This window comes from Schistocerca piceifrons, chromosome 4 (assembly GCF_021461385.2).
Source record: "Schistocerca piceifrons isolate TAMUIC-IGC-003096 chromosome 4, iqSchPice1.1, whole genome shotgun sequence".
NCBI classification, from domain to species: Eukaryota; Metazoa; Arthropoda; class Insecta; order Orthoptera; family Acrididae; genus Schistocerca; species Schistocerca piceifrons.
This window is the reverse complement of record NC_060141.1, coordinates 388,607,300-388,628,295: the sequence shown is the minus strand read 5'-3', so window position 1 is coordinate 388,628,295 and position 20,996 is coordinate 388,607,300. Positions and strand designations below refer to the sequence as shown.

The 20,996-nt window shown below is 38.8% G+C and overlaps 1 protein-coding gene across 1 annotated transcript in view; it reads left to right on the top strand.

The window, feature by feature from the left end:
* LOC124795864 (E3 ubiquitin-protein ligase MYCBP2-like) overlaps positions 1-20,041 on the top strand; it is a 91,091-nt gene extending 71,050 nt beyond the window's left edge. The window contains exons 17-21 of the mRNA XM_047259946.1: positions 12,624-12,844; positions 18,561-18,841; positions 19,150-19,362; positions 19,444-19,588; positions 19,945-20,041. Of these exons, the coding sequence (XP_047115902.1) occupies positions 12,624-12,844; positions 18,561-18,841; positions 19,150-19,362; positions 19,444-19,588; positions 19,945-20,041 (957 nt within the window). The remainder of the gene's footprint in view (positions 1-12,623; positions 12,845-18,560; positions 18,842-19,149; positions 19,363-19,443; positions 19,589-19,944) is intronic.
* The last annotated feature ends 955 nt before the right edge of the window (positions 20,042-20,996 follow it).

Here is a 20,996-nt window from a genome sequence, read left to right as displayed (position 1 = left end):
TCCAACCTGAAGACAGGAAGGAAATTGTCTCTAAAAACCATATTCTAATGCAATAAAACATGATTAATTGCACTTTAAATTGCATTATGAAAGACGTGTTCCTGCTTATTTTTTAAGATTCAGAATTTCAGTTCACAAAAGCAAATACAATACAATAGCAATATTGTGTATAGGATGATAGTAGCTGTTGTTGTGTGTAATAAAGGGCTTCATGTGCTTTTGAGATTGACAGTGAAGCAAACAAAAGATTAGCTGCCCAACGTGTCCCAACTACTAGTGACTTCTAATTATGTAGAACTGGAGAAGTTTGCCATATAGTTCTTCTTAAGAGTTAAAGACTTTTCATGTTCGTGATACATCCTGTTGCATCAACTTATCAAGTAAATCATGATGGACAACACCTTCACTACTGATGGAAAGATTGTTCTTTGTTGATCGTACAAGAAGCAGATTGGGTGCTTTGTGAACTCCAACTTTAGCAACACATATTGAGTGCTACACACACAAAGAATGAAATGGTGCAATCATCTAAGAAGCAAATATTATTGACACAACTGCAAAAGACTCCAATCTCCACAGATGAATTTTTAAATGGTATGTGCTCTGTTGTGGTCATTGTGAATATTCCATGGTACAAACTTCAGGTGCCTGAATATCACGCAATTCTATGAAAGTACTGTGAGTTACAGATTCCTGATGAATTGACATAAGGAAAAACTACTTAGATTTTGTTACCAGGATACTCTGAAAAGAGCTTGGCGTTATACACCAAAAGCCAAAGAAATTAGTATGCCTGCCTAATATCATGTAGGACCCCTGTGAGTGGCAGAAGTGCCGCTACACGACATGGCATGGACTAGACTAAAGTCTGAAGTAATGCTGGAGAGAACTGACACCATGAATCCTGCAGGGCAGTCCATAAAACCATAAGAGTACGAGGGGGTGGAGAACTCTTCTGAACAGCAAGTTACAAGGTATCTCAGATACGCTCAATAATGTTCATGTCTGGGGAGTTTGGTGGCCAGCATAAATGTTTAAACTTGGAAAAGTGTTCCCGGAGCCACTCTGTAGCAATTCTGGATGTGTGAGGTGTCGCATTATCCTACTGGAATTGCACAAGTCTGTTGGTGTGCACAATGAACATGAATGGATGCAGGTGATCAGACAGGATGCTTACATACATGTCACCTGTCAAAGTTGTATGTAGACATATCAGGAGTCCCAGATCACTCCAGCTGCACGTGCCCCACACCATTACAGAGCCTCCACCAACTTGAACAGTACCCGCTGACATGCAGGGTCCATGGATTCATGAGGTTGTCTGCATACCCATACACGACCATCCACTTGATACAATTTGATATGAGACTTGTCTGACCAGGCAACATGTTTCCACTCATCAACAGTCCAATGTCGATGCTGACAGGCCCAGGCAAGGTGTAAAGCTATGTTTCATGCAGTTGTTGAGGGTAAATGAGTGGGCCTTCAGCTTCAAAAGCCCGTATTGATGATGTTTCACTGAATGGTTCACACGCTGACACTTGTTGATGGCCAAACATTGAAATCTACAACAATTTGCATAAGGGTTGCACTTCTGTCATGTAGAACGATTCTCTTCAGTTGTCACCGGTCCTGTTCTTATAGGAACTTTTTCCGGCTGCAGCGATATCAGAGATTTGATGTTTTACTGGATTCCTGATATTCATGGTACACTTGTGAAATGGTCATACAGGAAAATCCCCACTTCATCATTACCTCGGAGATGCTGTGTTCCATCGCTCATGTGCCGACTATAACACCACATTCAAACTCACTTAAATCTTGATAACCTGCCATTGTAGCAGCAGTAACTGGTCTGACAACTGCGCCAGACATTCATTGTCTTATATAGGCATTGGTGACTGCAGCACTGTCTGCTGCCTGTTTACATCTCTCTGTATTTGAATACGCATGCCTATACCAGTTTCTTTGGTGCTTCAGTGTATAAGTAACTACCACATATGGATAGCCACTGCCGAAACAACAAACATGTGTGGACATTTCGTTGACAGTCTCATTGTTGGCAAACTCAGTGGAGGAGAATTCTCAAAGCCATTACTGATTTCTTGTAAACTGTTGGAATGCACAAATCATTGAGTTATAGCTCTTATTATGACTGACAGTCTTAAAGTGCTATGGCCTGAGGGAATTCAAGGAAAAAGTCCTCGTTCTGCATTTGGATGCTGTGGCTTGTATGCAAAGGCAGCAACTGCCCTGTTTTTAATCCACTTTATCTTTGTGTCCCATGTACTGCAATATATCACCGAAGAAGTGCCCAGCAGCTATCCAGAAGTAAAGAAACTAGTTTCATACACTAAGAAAGTGCTTCTCAAAGCCCTGCACCAAGTGTTGCTCTATAGAGAACTGCTGTTGAACCTTGTGCTGCCACTACAGCCTCTCCTAATGCATTGGTATACATGGATCGAAATTGTTGGGTTTCATAATGAACATTTTCAAGCCATGAAATTTATGATTAATTCGTTTCTGAGAGTAACTTCAATTTCTGTGTGAGATATACAATATGTTACCACTGAATCTAAAATTGACAGTGCTCTGGTGTACATGCATAACAACTTCTCAACTTTGGCAACAGCAGTAAAGAATTAGAATCTATCAGGTAGCCTTCACATAGATCATTAGAAATGGTTGAGAATATCAAATGCCTGCTGAATGACATTAGAGGTGATTTAGGCAGATGTTAGTGAAAAAGTTTGATTTTGTTTTGGCCAGAAATTCAGGCTCCTCGTCTTTTACTGCTAGAACAAGAAGCTCCAGCAGACTTCTCGCCAGAAACATTTCATCTCCTGAAATTAGCACCATCAATGTTCTGTGAGGTGGAGATATCATTTTCCTCCTACAAAAACATTCTGTCTCATTGGCAGTGTTCTATGACTGCAGACACATTAGAGAAGTAGCTGGTTGTTCATCGTGCTTCCAAGTGAAAGGCGAGGTTGGATACCTTAGTGATTTCAGTGAAGTTGGTCATTTTAGTAAACACAAGTGACTGAAAATAGTTTTCTTTTATTATGGCAGTACAGATTTTCAAAATAAAAAAGTAAGTGATGCAAACTGTACCTTCTAAACACCCTTTTCATTTTTCTAGTATGTTTATATACATATTAATATAGTATGGAGGTTCAGAACTACATTTCAGTTGAAACTGTTGTTTTGTGTTAAACACTTACTAAAATATTTTGTGATATTACTTATTTTCTTACATGTTATAACCATTTGTGTTACATATTTTGTGTGTTGATATTATATAAAAATCCAGGCTTCAATGATGAGGTATCATCTAGGCTACAAAATACTCCTATACTCTAATAAAATATTCTCGGGTTCCAAGCCACGTTTGATACGTATCATTCTCCAACATGTGTCAGATTTTTGCATCATAGTTGGTTCGTTCCAGTAAGATGGCAGCAATGCCCTTGTCAGCTGGCAGGGTGATGATGAGAGGATCCTTGTGGAGAGCACAGAGGCCTTTGAATTCAGCTCTAGTCATGTTTGATACCAAGGCTTGGCTTTTAAAATAATGTGGCTCATTTCTCTACAGAATTTTTCTGCAGTTTCACTGGGAAACTTACCAGCTGCTTGTTCTACACCACTTAATATGTCAGCAAAAGGGCTACTCCACGGTGAAAGAGCAAAGTTAAGACCCTTCTTAACTGCTGAGATGGCACCCACATCAAAGTTTCTTGATGTCATGTTGATCTTGGTTCATTCTGCAGTTTTTTTGCTCTGCCGCATATTTTTGCTGTTGTGAAAGCCGACTGAATTTCCCTTTCTGCCTCTCCATGTATCTCTGCCCTCATGATGTTAGTTTTGCTACCTGTGCTGCATCGAACAAATCCCAATCTAAAGTCGAAATTGTCATTGTCAGTAGCAGGCGAATGGCCATTTGTGTCCATCTATTTTCTGCTGAAGTTTATTCTCTCCCGTGACATGGTGAAACTGGCATGGTGGAATATTCTTCTGTTTACTTCAGTGTCACTGTCATGGTTAATGATGGTAATTCATGGAATTGTCGTCTCATCATAGCAGCGCTAGCTTAATAAATGGGCTTTCCAGGTATCTGATGCTGCACCACATCTCTTCCTCGTAGAGGTACATTATATGTGAATGCATGTTCTTGTGGCTATATCCATTAATAAAATGGATATCACCATGAGAGCATGAATTTATACATATTCATATACTCTATTTCTAAAAGTGTTCTTGAAGTTTTACAGCAAACACCTTTAGCAGAGAAAATAATCCAAAATATGCAGGCCACCCTCCTCTTGCTGCAACAGTAGGCAATGTGTATCACTCTGTGTGATATTGGGTCACATAAGAATAAGAATAAACATGGAAGATGACGTATAATTGCAGGGGTCTGCAGGGATCATATCATGACACGATGTGCCATTCCCTTGAACACTGTCATTTCACAGTTGAGTCACAGAGGCATTGTATAAGGGATGATCAAAATGTTTCCATTTGAGGTCATTGTTACAGTATATATGCAACGTAGTGCGACTCTGTTGCAGGTATGTAAGAGCTGACATGTAGACAAGGTATTAGTGTGAATTCATTCCTTTCCAATGTGCGTGTAGTAAATGTTCACGTGAACTATAGTGATGTCATTATGAAATGCATACAAACTGGACCAGTGTGCTGTTATTCTTTTCTTGGCTGCTGAATGACAAATACCGATAGACATCCAATGGAGAATGAAGAATCTATATGGGACAGCACATCTGTCAAAAAACACTGTTGTGGAATGATGCACCAAGTTCTGTGCTGGTCATGATTCAATGCAAGGTGCCTGTCAATCTGAGAGCCTAGCCTCTTCCAACTCAAGTGGAAGACACTCGAGCACCTGCCCTGTAGTCCTGATCTCTCCCCATGCAGCTGTCATGCCTTCAATCTGTTATGATGACGAAGAACGAATCATCACCAATGTGAATGACTGGTGGCCAATGCTAAATAGAAACATACAAATCTCTTCTTGCCATATACAGCAGGTTTGTCAGTGAAGTCGATAAGGTGCTGGCTGCATGGTCTGGGTCTGCAGCAACTAAAATAATTAGAAGTTGTTGGAAAAAAATAATATATTGTACTTAACTGGTGGTACAGGAGTCTTCATAGTCAGGAGGAATATATTTACAAACAGAGAGTTATAATGGCTGATTCAAATGGCTCTGAGCACTATGGGACTTAACTTCTGAGGTCATCAATCCCCTAGAACTTAGAACTACTTAAACCTAACTAACCTAAGGACATCACACACATCCATGCCCGAAGCAGGATTCGAACCTGCGACCGTAGCGGTCACGCGGCTCCAGACTGTAGCGCCTAGAACCGCTCGGCCTCCCCGGCTGCCAGAGAGTTATAGAGGCATCACATAGGCCATACTTTAACTAAGTGCCTTGTTGGAGGTTGCTTCTTAACAGCTGAAGGCTATACTACTTTCCTACTTGACGTCCCAAGCAAGAGTGGTTGAGCGCGTGCTAGTGACTTGTTGCAGGATACAGAGCAGCACTAGTGGCACTAGTCTTGACTCACGGGTGCAGCAATACTAGTACGGCCCACGGTCTATAACTGCAACCCCTAACAAGTGTGGTATTGAATGTTGATACTACACAATCCTTTAAAAAAGGCCTTAAAGGTTGATTATTCCTGTCAGATGAGAACAAGCAGCAGACAGTTATGGACTACTTCATGCGCAGGACACAGTGTTTTACGAAATGGATATCTTCAATCTAGTTCATCGGTGGGATGATTGCCTCAGTGCTCACAATGAATTTGCCTGGTTGACAAGAAAGACAAGAAAGAGGTGGAAGAAGAAGAAGAAGAAAAATGAGAAAATAAAATGAGTGTTTAAGAGATCTGAAATTTTACATACTGTTTAGGCCCCTGCGTAAGCTTTTTGGTTGGAGAATTTAATGTGTTGCAGAATGGATGGCTTTTGCTTTTATAGTGCAGGTGCTCTCTCTCTCTCTCTCTCTCTCTCTCTCTCTCTCTCTCTCTCTCTCTCTCTCTCTCTCTCTCTCTTTTCCTCCAAAGTGAAGGTTACAGACTAGGCCATGTTCATTGGCAGAATTGAAACAATCATAAGTGACAGTAAAATACAGCAGTACTGTAGGAATTTTACCATGTGATATGCCAGTGTTCATGGTGCAGACAGTAGGGGAGGAAATCTTTGGTGTCAGCAAGTGGATCGGGAGACTAATGATTGGCACTGGTATGCAATTTCTGAGCTGCCTGGTGGCTTAACTGTAGTTTCAGGATCAGCTCTTTGTGGTATTGTATCTGAAAAACTTGGATATCGGAAACTGTACGAGATCGGATGAGGAAATGGAAGAAGAGTCAAAACAGTGGGTGAATTCTCATTCCCTCAATACACCAAAAACATTCTAGTGGATCTCATTGAGGAACTGATTGTACTATGCATTTTTTTTAATGTTTTGGCAGCAACTGAGAAATGAAAGGCTCTTAAAGTTGTCAGTATTAACTGCTTTCCTTGAGTCTCAATCATATAAAATATTCTTAAACAGACATCATTTCAAACATTCCCATTATACACAGCTAATGAACTCAATCTCATGCTCTCTCTGCCTTACATTATGCATCCAGAGGCAAATCTTATAATCTGTACTGAAACAGAGAAAAAAGTCCTTCAGATGAAGTATCACAGAGAAACTCATTTTTACATCATTTACATTGTGAAATTTATTTTGTAGACACTTTGACTTGTAAGCCAACTGTTCCAAGTAACTTACATTTTGAAATTATAGAAAACATTATTATTCCTTTTCCACATTTTTCCATCAGCTTTCTATGTATGTGATTTCAACCTATATCTGTCAGTCTAGTAATGGTCAACAACAGCCTTCTAGATTAATGCTTATGGGTCACAAACTGCTTTCTTGAGATTTCTGCCCAATTCATATTTATCTTTTCTGTATATTTCAGCAAGAATGGTCTCTTGCTACTGAGAACTCTGACATGTATTTGCTTTACTCTTTCCATAAATCCTAGTTACAACAATTCCAGTCCCTCTCTCTTTTGGTGTCTTTCTGATTCCATGCATCCCCCAAACTCTCCAAAATACAGCATATTACACTGCACTGTGTTTGCTTCATGAACATTACCAACCCTCTTTAAGTCACTCGACAGTATGTGCAGTAATCATTGAAACTCCTTTAGAAATGTCTTCTGCCATATCCCCTGATGGATTCAAAATTTGAAAAGTGATTTATTTAATAACTATCTCCTTCAAATATCATTTCTTAGCTACCATTCATCCTTCCACATGTTTAGAAGAAATGGAGCAATAAAAAATACCCCCTGCAGCTGGGATGTCAGAAGTGGAATAGAGCCCTGACTATTCTGATAGACCACAAAGCCTGGAAGACTGTTGATTACATTAAGCTTTAAAATAATAAATGATTGAGATCATAGACTTTTACTTGCAAATGAAGCATGAAAAGACCTTATGAATCCTAAGCCAGAGAATACCAAAAAACAAAACTTGACAACCTCCCAATACAAGTTTTTCATTTACTTCTTTAATATTGTAGTGTAGGCCTCATCACAAAGAAGAACTTGCAGGTATATCAGACAAGTCGAGATATAAGTAACAGAGAGAAGTTGCTGTCAGCCATGTGTCTCACAGCCACACATCAGCATAGATGTATTACAAAATGATTGCAACCATAAAATCTGGTGGGTGCCTGATTGTTGCCATCAGCTTACTGGTACTACTGTTAGCTGCAACTGGATTCATACCCTCCCCTTATGCACACTTATCACCCACAAAAACAGCGATACCTTGTTTTTCAGCTCCCTACACCACTGACACTGCCAGAACTCTCTTCAAAGTTCATGTGGAAGTCATGAGAGCAAAATCCTTAAACAGATCTCAATATTACTTGAAGTTGTAATTGTGTCAGGATTGTTGCCACGTGCAAAGTGACCTCAATGAAAATCAAATTTGCAAGTGAAATCATTTTCTGTTTAATTTATTTTCAAACTGAATAAATTTATGAGTGGCCACTCACAATATAATTCATTCTGTACTGTCTAGTGAGTCCAGTACTCCCATACATTACCAAATTCCTTTCTGAAAGGGACTCAAACATTAACAGACTAGACTTTAAACAATAACCAAATGTAATATGGTTTATTCCTACAAACTGAGTTGCTTCTTTTAAGCAACGTACCAAGAAGGATATGTATGACAGAAATGAAATTTATATCACAAACCGAGTACATGACAGCATATGCATGGTCAAGATTGCTGAACTGTACATAATCTCTGACTTAGGACATTCAGTGTGGTGTAAAGACACCATGTAATGCAATAAGAATTCTTAAATATTCAGGCATGAAACCGAAGAAAATCTGAATATGTCAGTCTCGTGCACTTTCTCCAGGATTTTATATGAGTCCATAAAACTATACTTGTGGTTACTGAAGAACTATGATTAAGTAATTGTGAACTAGCTATATCCTAGAAAGCTCAGTTGGTGACAAACTAGGCAAGTATACGGCACTGACTCCCATCATTCTTCAAAGAAGGATTCTACATTTTTTATCACATATGGCCATGCATTTTCCTGCTGAAATAGGGCATGTGGAGTTTGCTTGAAGGAGGAACTGTGTTTTGGGCTCCACTATCTCCCTCAAATAGCGTTCAGATTGCCCCCAAAGTATAGAAGATGTGATTGCATATTGTGTCCATTGGTGCTTCAAACCAACACACTTGGCATTTGACCACTATGCTTCTGTGTAATGAAGGCCACTAGATCATGACACAAATATGATCATGACTGTAGGAAATATTGTAGCAGGACTCTTCCAAGAACATACCACTTTGATACTTGGCATGTCAACAGTGCTGTTGACATGCCCAAAGCAATGAAAGCCCATCCAGTGGCATGCATGTCCAGTTCAGCTCACAGAAGGTGGTGACAAACTATCAACATAAACAAGTCCACACTCATTTCACCTCCCCCACCCGATTGAATGAACATTGTTGACAAAGCAGTATGTTCTGTTACAGCATATGTATAAATTGGGTTGTTATTGTTGCAGTGGACATCAGTACATAGAGTGCTTTGATGCAACTCTCTGTGTGTCCCTATTCTGTGACAGTTCCTTCATTTCTGAATAACTACTGCAACCTACGTCCATTTGTAGCTGCTGTCTCGTGGTCTCCCTCAGCAATTTTTACTTCTTTTATTTCCCTCCATTAACATATTGATGATTCCTTGATGCTTCAAGGTGTCTCATATCAGCCAATTGCTGCTTCTAATCAAGCTGTACCTCCCCCCCCCCCCTTTTTCCCCCTCAGTTCAGTACCTCCTTGTTAGCTACTAGATATAACCATCAAATCTTCAGAATTCTTATGTAGCAACACATTTCAAAAGCTTTTGTTCCCTTTTTGGTTGCACTGCTTGTCATCCATATTTCATTTTCATACAATGCTACACTCCAGACATAAACCTTCAGAAAGACTTCCTAAAACTTAAATCTGTGTTCAGTGTTAATAGATTCATGTTTTTCAGAAACGGTTTTCTTGCTATAGTCAGTCTGCATTTTACATCCTCTCCACTTCGGCCATCATCAGTTTTTTGTTGCCCAAATAGCAAAACTCATCTACTATGTTTACTGTCTCATTTCATAATCTAATCCTCTCAACATTGTTGGATTAAATTTTACTATATTCAGTTATCTTGGTTTTACTTTTGTTGATGATGTTCATCTTACAACCTTTTTTCAAGACACTATCCATTCTGTTCAGCTACCCTTCTTCCATGTCTTTTTCTGTCTCTGACAGAATTACATTGTCATCAGCAAACCCCGAAGTCTTTATTTCTTCTTCCTTAAATTTAATTCACTCTCCAAATTTCTCCTTTACTGCTTGCCAAATGGGGATTGGCTACAGCCCTGTTTCACTCCCTTCTCAGCTGTCTCATAGACTTTGCACAACAGCTGGAATAGGCTCCCAAGGATCTCAATAATTCTGAGGGTATGTCATTTAATCGAGGGGTGTTGTTTTGACTTACGCCTTTCAGTGCTGTGTCAAATTATTCTCACATTATCATATTTCCCATCCTTCATCTACTTCCACTTCTCTTTCTGTAATATTGCCTTCAAGTTCATTTTCCTTGTATAGTCTTTCTATGTATTCCTTCTGTCTTTCAGCTTTCCCTTCTTTGCTTAGCACTTTCTTGCCATCTGGACTCTTGATATTCACACAGCTGCTTCTCTTCTCTTCAAAGGCCTCTGTTACTTTCCTGTAGGTGGCGTCAATCTTTTTCCTAGTTATGCACATTTTAAGCTTTGCATGTGTCCTCTAGCCACCCCTTCTTAGCCGTTTTGCATTTTCTGTCAGTCTCAGTTTTCAGACATATGTATTCCCTTCTGATTTATTGCTTTGCTGCATTTTTTTAAATTTTCTCCCTTTGTCAGTTAAATTCAATATATCCTGTGTTAGCCAAGAATTTCTACTAGGCCTTACATTTTTTCCTTATTTAATCTTTCTCTACCTTTTCTATTTTATCTGAAACCTACCTTTTTATCATATTTGTGTTCCCTTCCCTTGTTTCAGTCAATTGTTGCCTAATACTCCCTTTGAAACTCTAAACAACCTATAGTTCTGTCAATTTATCTAGGTCCCATCACTTAAATTTATTACATCTTTTTAGCAATTTCTTCAGTTTACTCTGCAACTCATAACCAATAAATTGTGATCAGAGTCCACATCTGCCTCTGAAAATACCTTACAGCTTGAAATCTAGTTCAACATCCCATTTATATAATCAACTTCCACCTATACAACCTTCTTACATCATTCTTAAACCAAATGTTAGCACTGATTAAATTATGCTCTGTGCAAAATTCACATCAGTGCCATAACAGCATGCTCTGCACAAGTTTAAATGTCATAGTAATTACTTTTCTGTTTGCACTTTTTTTGATGATTCTTGACTGATTAAGCTAGTTGTTTGTGGTCACCTAAGAGGACTCTGCTGGGCCTATGTATATCGTATCTTCTGCAGTCTGAATCATTTACTGCCAGTACACTGTTCTGTGTGTTCCTGACTGTAGATTCATGTGTGCCCCTCTTTCTGGCTGTTGCAATTTTCACATATATTGGTGATTAATGGAACTACACTGAATCATCAATAGAACCATTTTCGTATTCATGTAACATTTAATCATCCCAAATATCTGTTAACTATAATCTGCCAACTACAATGAATATTCTGTCAGTTCTCTGTAATTAATTTCCTTGCCTAGACAGTAGATGGGTCATCTGGCACATATGACTCTGCCTCATTATGGAGGCATGTGATAGTTGCTCTGATACTATAACAAACAAAACTAACTGATGAATATATAATAATTGCATGACATTGTCTGAGTTGTAGAAGATGGTCTTTAAATATAAATATCCATACTTGCAATGTGGCAAATAAAAAGTTTTCCTAAAGAAGATTACAACTGTTGATGTGTATTCATCTATAATCAGTTATCAGAATCAATACAATTCCACGATTGTGGAGGAGAGAGCGTTCATGTGGAAGTTGCACTAACTGGCTACCAGAAACATGTTCACAGTGACTGGAAAATTAGCTACCACATATTGAAATGGATAACTGTGTTACATGGCGTATAGTAAAGGTTCATCACAGAAACTCAAGCCTCAGTCTTTAATAATGTCTCCCCTACAGGAAAAAAATAACCATGTTCTAGCCCTTGACAGTACTTTGAGAAGGAAGATTCTTACTCATCATGTACCGTAGCGGAGATGTTGAGGCAGTCTGGCCCTAGCAGCCAGAGACAGTGGTCATGTGTGTGTTAGCTGTGTTTGTGTGAATGTGTGTGTATATGTTGTCCATTCCAGAAGGAGGTCTTCTGGCCGAAAACTTAAATATTTAGAAGCCTTTTTGCTGTGCCAATCTGCAACTCAGCATCTCTGCTACATGGTGAGTAACAACCTATCCTTTTCATAATACTGTCATTGTTCCATCCTGGATTTTCCCTTTTTCTAGGCGTCAATAGAACATAAAGGCCAGTACCTTGACCATTACACTACACAGGCTTCAAGCAAACTCGTGCCATTTTGTTACTGCTGCTGGGTGCTTGTAGACAGCAGAAACATACACCTTTTGCAGAAAATATGTTGCGTCTTCTTGGGATAGTCTTATAAAAATAACAGTTGTGTGTAATATTCCAATTACATCCTCATCCATGTATGCCTAGCGCAAATCGAAAAAATGTTTTATGTTGATGCTCTTCATAACTTTAGCTCTATTATTTATGCTATGTAATATTGTGGTGTTAAGTGTACTAGTTTTCTGAACTCCTGTGTGGCTCATTCTTTTGAACAACTTGTAATTGACTAACTAATATTTTCGTAAGCTTGAGATTTTGATTCTTTGCTATATTGTTTCCTGTCTTCCAGATGCATTTGTAATTGATTGTCATTATTTTTAAATTTTGTGTCTAGGATCTAAGTAAACACATCATCATATTGCGTAGTGTTAGCAGTACCTCACTGTTGTTTGCTGTTGTGCTTTTTTCAGAGTGCTGTTCAAGTGTTGAGTCTTATCCAAGAACTGTTGCCTCATGTCTCAGCACTTAATCTAATGAGTTCTGGTATGCACCATTCAACTGGTTCTATAGAAAGCACAGGCCCTGATTCACAAGGTTATTGTCCTTCTTCATCTATTAATACAACGTCACACCATTACGCTTGGGTTGAAAGTGAGCATCCCTACAAACCAGCTACTGTATCCAATTACAGGTAAGAGTGGTGCATCTGAAGTTCATGTTTCTAACTCTAATTATTCCAGTACCTTATTTGTTTCAAACACTAGAACTGGCATCATTATATGTGACTCATGAAAATAGAGAGTGAGTGAGGGTAGGGGCTGGGAAGGAGGAATGAGTGAGGTGGATTCCTATCCTTAAAGGATTATCTTCATTTTCTTTAGTTAGCTGCAAATAGCCTGGTGTGGTGAACAGATTTTCAGAGTGTAATAAAACAAATTAATGGAACCCACTTAGTCATCATTTCATCATCTCAATGCTCAACATGAACATCAATAATCTGTTTACCAACCATTCTTTTTTTCCATTAGTGATAGGGTCATTGTATAATTTTGTATATTTATGGTACTTTGGCACTGATTCATATATATACATAACTAAATACATAATAATAAATGTGTGACTTCTGCACCAAACATTTATTTTCACTAATTATGTTTATTTTCTGTAAAATACATCCACTGTTTATAAAATTTGAATTTCAGTTAAATCTTAATTTGCTTGTTTTCACACTTTGTTTTCAAAGGATTCTCTCTTCCAGTAAACAACATATTCATGCATGTAAAGACAGTGTTTTCTACGTGAGTGATAAAAACTGGAAGGCAGTTGTATAGGCGCATTTCTGTGTGTGTTACACTTCTGTCATAACAACTAGTTTAGTTGAGTATTGCTGTTGGTTTTCTATATTTTCTTGTTTCATTTATTTATTTGTTACTTTTAAAATGTTTAGCTGTTTGAATTTTGGTCTGCAACTCATTTGGCTTCTTACATTGAGCTAGAACGATGACACTAACAAAATTAATGATTTCTGAGTTCTTTTATTTGGAGTTTTCTGAATAAAACAAATCAAGATTTAGCATTCTAAGGGTGTTTTAGCTGCATAGCTGGAATGCTGTGCTGGGGGAGGGTAAGAGGAGAGGTGAGATGAAGAGAAGGGAAAAGACTATTATGTGTGTTGGTGGAATATAATGTGTGGTTACTGCTGGTGTGGGAGCAGGTAAGGGGGTGGAGGACAGGAACTAGCGAAGTTTGAGGCTAAAGAAGGGAAAAGACTATTATGTGTGTTGGTGGAATATAATGTGTGGTTACTGCTGGTGTGGGAGCAGGTAAGGGGGTGGAGGACAGGAACTAGCGAAGTTTGAGGCTAGGGGTTACAATAATGAAGGATATGACTTTCCACTATTCCTGTTCCTTTACCACCGAGCACCCTGCTCTTCACTGTTGATGACACTTCCATCTACACTAACATCCACAATGCCCAGTGGCCTTACTGCTATAGAACAGTACCTTTCAATATGTGACTGAATCAAAATCTACAACCACAATTACTTCTCCCTTGAAGGCATCGCCTACAAACAAATCTGTGGTACAGCAATGGGCACTTGCATGGCACCATCCTATGCCAACTCATTCACAGGCATCTAGAGAAATCTTTCCTAATCACCCAGAATCCCAAACCCCTTACCTGATGGCAATCCGTGTGATCTGGACTGAATGTGAGGACACCCTATTCACATTCCTCCAGAACTTCACCACCTTACTTGATGTTAACATCCATCTCAAGGATAACTATATTATTATCTCAGTCCACATCAAACTTACCAACCAGCAATACAAGGGGCGTTTGAAAAGTCCATGCAGTGTCCGAGAGATGGCACCACCGCCATGTATCGACATCATGTTTAGTTAGTAGCATCTTTTGAAAGAATGCACACCAAATTTCAGCCATATTGGTCTATTCCTTTGTGTTTGGCGTTCATGTGAATTAAGGAAGTCAAGTGATTGTCAAAAAATGGATGAAAAAGAATTTCGTGTGGTGATTAAACATTACTTTATGAAAGGCAAAATGCCTCAGGAGACTAACGAGAAGCTTGATAAACATTATAGTGACCCTGCACCTTCAATTAGAACAGCTTATAAGTGGTTTCAAAATTTTCAGAGTGGCCATATGGGCACAAGTGATGCTGAACGTTCTGGACAACCTGTGGAGGTTACGACTCCATAAATCATTGATAAAATCCACGATATGGTGATGGATGACAGGAAAGTTAAGGTGCGTGAGATTGCTAGTGCTGTGGGCATCTCGAATGAATGGGTCATCAAGCAATTGCGGAACCCATCTTGCAGATAGCTTCCTCATGTCCAAATGTTTATGCAACATATTATGTACCCATTCTGCAGACCAGTGGAATGTGTGCATGGGTGCCAGTCATGGGGTCTCATGGATTTGTTTTGCCCTGAGTCACATACCACAGACCACCATGGCTCACCATGTTTTCCTCCCGAGGCTGTGCCTCGTCCTTCATCCGGTGACAGACAGAGCCTGCAGTCAGGCCCAAGCAACTCTCCAACTCTCTCTCTCTCTCTCTCTCTCTCTCTCTCTCTGTGTGTGTGTGTGTGTGTGTGTGTGTGTGTGTATTTTCTGCTTCCAAAAAAGGAATTTTTTGTCTGAAAGCTGAAAATTTAACAGTCTTTACATTGTGTGTCTGCAGCTTAACATCTCCTCTACATGGTCGTAGCAATCTATCCTTTTCATATTGTTTTTTATGTAAATGAATTAAAATTGTTTCACTTCTTTGAGCAACTTAATCCAGACTTTTCCTTTGTTTAAAATATTTTTGTCAGGGGAAAATAGCATAGGTCTAGCATCCACATCTACATCCATACTCCACAATTCACCTGACGGTGTGTGGCCGAGGGTACTTTGAGTACCTCTATCTGTTCTCCCTTCTATTCCAGTCTCGTATTGTTCGTGGAAAGAAAGATTGTTGGTATGCCTCTGTGTGGGCTCTAATCTCTCTGATTTTATCCTCATGGTCTCTTCGCGAGATATACGTAGGAGGGAGGCATATACTGCTTGACTCCTCGGTGAAGGTATGTTCTCGAAACTTCAACAAAAGCTTGTACCGAGCTACTGAGCGTCTCTCCTGCAAAGTCTTCCACTGGAGTTTATCTATCATCTCCGCAACACTTTCGCGATTACTAAATGATCCTGTAACGAAGCGTGCTGCTCTCCGTTGGATCTTCTCTATCTCTTTTATCAACCCTATCTGGTATGGATCCCACACTGGTGAGCAATATTCAAGCAGTGGGCGAACAAGTGTACTGTAACCTATTTCCTTTGTTTTTGGATTGCATTTCCTTAGGATTCTTCCAGTGAATCTCAGTCTGGCACCTGCTTTACCGACAATCAACTTTATATGATCATTCCATTTTAAATCACTCTTAATGCGCACTCCCAGATATTTTATGGAATTAACTGCTTCCAATTGCTGACCTGCTATACTGTAGCTAAATGATAAAAGATCTTTCTTTCTGTGTATTTGCAGCACATTATACTTGTCTACATTGAGATTCAATAGCCATTCCCTGCACCATGCGTCAATTTGTTGCAAATCCTTCTGCATTTCAGTACAATTTTCCATTGTTACAGCCTCTCGATATACCACAGCATCATCCGCAAAAAGCCTCAGTGAACTTCCGATGTTATCCACAAGGTCATTTAGGTATATTGTGAATAGCAACGGTCGTACGACACTCCCCTGCGGCACACCTGAAATCACTCTTACTTCGGAAGACTTCCTCCATTTATATTCTCAGGAAGGTCATTAATGTACAGTAAGAAGAGCAGTGGCCCTAGTGGCCCGTGTACACACCACATTGGGTTTACTCCAAGTCTTTAATCTGGTATTTTTTGCTTTCTGATACCTGTGTGTCAAGTAAGATTTTTACCAGCTTATGTGCAGTGCCTCTACCGTATAGAATTTTAGATTTTGCATAAGTCTCTTACGATTAATTAGAATCAAAAGCTTTTGATGGGTCACCAAACACCCGAGTTTTCAATTCTTCCCAGTGTTTCACCTCGTAGTGAACAAGTTCTTGTGCTGCCGAGATACTGGTTTTATGTTACTACAACCTGTATTGACTTCTGGATAGTATGTGAGTTGTAAAAAATCTTTATTAATCTTTTATATAATACACATTCGAAGATTTTTGACATCAGGGGTACAATAGCCACAGGACTGTAATTATCAGGCTCCCAGGGGTTCCCCTTTTCATATAGTGACAGTATTCTTGCAATTTTCATAATTCCCTGGTTTGTTAATGATATTGACCAGTGCACGTGACAGTTTAGTTATTTTATTTGAAGTGTCATCTGAACATCTCCCTGATTTAGTGTTTTTCAAACTGATTATGACTCTTTTTATATTTGTCTGGGAACTTGGAAATAGGTGAAAAGAATTATTTAATGGACATGTGTTCTCTGTTAAACCATTTATACCATTAGTTGGTGAAGTTATATGGTACTAGTTAGACTTCTTCGTACGTTTCCGAAGTAATTATTAAAGGTATTTCCTGCTGTTTGTGTTTTACTGTATGGAACCAAAATAATAGGGCTGACATATGGACAAATATAATGAAAAACTCAGTTAAATTGCCAACTTTCAGAATCATCCTTCTGTATCAACTCCCACAGAGTCTCTCCAGCTGACACTGAATGAAGACCACCACTGTGAGAGAAACAGTGTAGAGGAGAATGTGTTAGTCTCAATACAGACATCTTCCTGCTGGACATCCGTACTGCAGTGAACTGTACTGTGAAATAAACACAATTGACTGATTAAAAGTGGATAAATATGCCATGCAGAAACTATGATACTGATGTGTGTAAGGTCATCAAGATACCACCAATTGGTTGTTGGTTTGGCAGAAGGTAGCAGGAGCTTTACAAGAAAGTAATCACATGGCTAAGAATATACTTAAATATGAAATTTGAAGTTTAGGTTGGCAGTTATGACCAATTGCAATGACAAAATTTCTTGTTCTAGGTAAATTTGCATTAACTGTAATAGGGAATGCATCATTTATTCAGCAGCATCAGGCTACAGTATGGTCATTAACTTATGTACAGTTGGCTGTTTGCTTCTATTTAAGATCTGATTCAAAATATTGAAGAAGCTGGAAGAAATAACTGTAATTAGCTTTTTAATGTGTGTTTGAAATCTGCCAGACAGTTTAATCTATGTGTAAATCACCAATAGTTTTATTGCTGCTCTCTTGTCTCTCTGATAGAATAAATAAACAATAACCATAGCAGTTAACTATTTGCAGAACATCATCTGGTTTATAATTACAGAATGAAACATTCATTTTACAGTATCAAGCATTTTTAAAAATGAGAAGGAGGTAGTAGCGTATAGTACCTTTATGGTGTTCTCCACAACTTTTTGGATTTCTCATTTAATGTAGTATTACCTGTAAAACATGAAAAATACAGTCTGGCCCATGGTTTCAATATATGAAAGATGACACGAGAGTCTTCAACGATTATTATTTATTTATCATCATTAGGTTGCATGGGAAGTGAAACAAGAAAGTGTGTGATAGCAAGAGCAAGGAAGAGGCACAGGCTGATATGTAGTAAATGACTTACTGTACAGGAAAATATGTTGTGCTACTTCTGTTGCAATAATAAATAGATAGTATGTATTTTATTCTTTTGTAACTCACTGTCAGAATCATTTGATTAGTTGTTATACAGATTCAATCCCCAAATTGTAATTTGTTGTTATTCATTTTACACGTCATTGTATTGTTTTAATAGTGTTATGATTCATTAGATAAAACTGCTGTTTTTTCTGTTTTAGTCACTTACATATTGTCATTGCACTTCCTTTTTCTTTGTGCAGAGTGTCATTTCCAGAATGCGTGAAGTGGCTTTGCATTGAATTTGACCCACAGTGTGGTACAGCACAAGTGGAGGATTCGCTACAGTTGTTCATTCCTAGCATTGGCGGTGGTAGTGGTAGTGGTGGAGCTCACTTACCTGGCAGGGGCTGTATAACTTCACCCCTCTCCCCTTCCGGAGATGAACCTGACAATGAGACAACGCCAGTTCCATACTGGCCAATTCTCCACAGATTCAGCAGAGGCAGTGCAAATTGGCCACAGACAGCTATTGTGCTTCCAGGTAAATATGTCATGTATTAGTCATTTAACTATGTTCTTGATCTGTTTAGGTCCCTGAAAGAAATTTGCAATAAAAAAGATTTAGTAAATGATATGTACAACTACCAATGTTTTTTCCAACCTTTACAATATTTCTTGTATGCTAATAGTATAAGTGTGACCATTTTTCTTGCCTAAGTTGTCCTTTAACAACCTATGCTAACTTCATGCATTTCACTAAATTAAGAGTGTAAAAGCACTGTGAGACTAATTGTCATAAAAACTGTATCTCCAATTATTAATTTAATATCAAAATCATCATCTTTACAGGAAATGAAGTTATATTTTCTTTGGAAACAGCATCTGATTATGTCAAAGATGAAAAAGCCTGTTACTATGGATTTCGTTGTCTAGTAATTGGTTATGAGTGGCATGTTATCCCAGGAGATGGCCTGAAACACCTTGAAACAGAACTTGCATTTCTAGGTGGGATGTGTGCAGCTTCACTTATGAAAAAAGATTTGCTTCTGCCTCCTACTTCTGGTGAGTTGTCTTTGTTTTGTTGTAAATTGCTTCCTGGTGTATTTTATCTGTAATACATGTTGGCGTGTCATTTCACTGCAGTTGAAGAAATGAATGAAGATTTGGAGTCAGTGGAAGAATTTGCTCAGCAAGTCTACAATAGCAATTCTACTCTACTTGGCAAAGGGTTTGCCCTTGCTAGCCCACCTACAATTGCCCAAGCACTTGAAGGAATTCTTCCATTCAGGTAAGTTGTGATAATTAGTATTTCTTAAAAACAAAAATTGGCAAAGGCCACCAGTGCCAATGAAGTGAAGTGTAATTTATTGAATTTCAAAATGGAGAAGTGTTTCCTACAGCAGCCATCTCTGCATAAGAGAGAACTGACAAATAGCTGTGGAAAAGTGAAAATCAGGTCTGAATGAACTGAAATGTTAGGTAAGTGTAATTACAAAACATAGTTATCTCTTGTGGGTAGATGGAAGTTGGCTCCCAGTCCAGTTGTCTTTTCAACCCAGGAGGAGTAAAGGTTGGCTTTGGTATACTACTTATGATATTAATGTCCCTGCATAGCAACTTCTCATAATACTTATGTGACTGTAGAAACTATCCTAGTCTAAAGCCATACACTGCTATGCTGCTCTGGCCCCATATCAAGATAGGGTCTCTCAAAAGTTTTAAATTGGTGCAGTTAAGATAACAAAATCTTAGAAAGACCACTTAAGTGTATCATTGAAAACCAGATGCAACTTCTTACATTGAATGAGATCAACATATGACACAATGCTGTCTATGAAATTATTAGTGACAGCTGCTGTGTGCTTAGGATGGTATACTCAGTGAAATCATCATTCATTAAGGTGGAAAAATATTTTGATAATAACAGGGCAGGCCCAAATAAATTGCACAATTACAGCACACTTATGAAAATACTGTCTCTACAGTTGTGGTAACACATAGCTAGTTAGAATGTATTTGATGTTTATATTTATCATATGGCTAGCAAGACATCATGCAAGGAAACGTTTTTCGTGAACTATACCTATACAGATATTTAACACATTAAAAAGAAAGTCATGATTATAAGTTGATTAAATTTATGATATTTACAAAGCACAGAAGGTCACAGGCTTATGTCCAACTGCTGAACATACATGGATGCCTTATTTGCTAACAGGAACTCCTCCAAACCGCCAGGAAAAGATCCATTTGGGCGCTAATATATAGTGTGCTGAACAAAAAGGCATTCTGCACTACAGTCGCAGCTGAGTGATGATTTTAATCCCCCTTTGTACATTGAGTCAGCATACCTTACACTATTTGTCCTTGTCTGTTGACTGCAGACCAGATCTTGTGACCGAGCGAGGTGGCGCAGTGGTTAGCACACTGGACTCGCATTCGGGAGGACGATGGTTCAATCCCGTCTCCGGCCATCCTGATTTAGGTTTTCCGTGATTTCCCTAAATCGTTTCAGGCGAATGCCAAGATGGTTCCTTTGAAAGGGCACGGCCGATTTCCTTCCCAATCCTTCCCTAACCCGAGCTTGCGCTCCGTCTCTAATGACCTCGTTGTCGACAGGACGTTAAACACTAACCACCACCACCACCATCACCAGATCTTGTGATGCTGTTCAAACCCCGGTGGCCTGGTTGAGA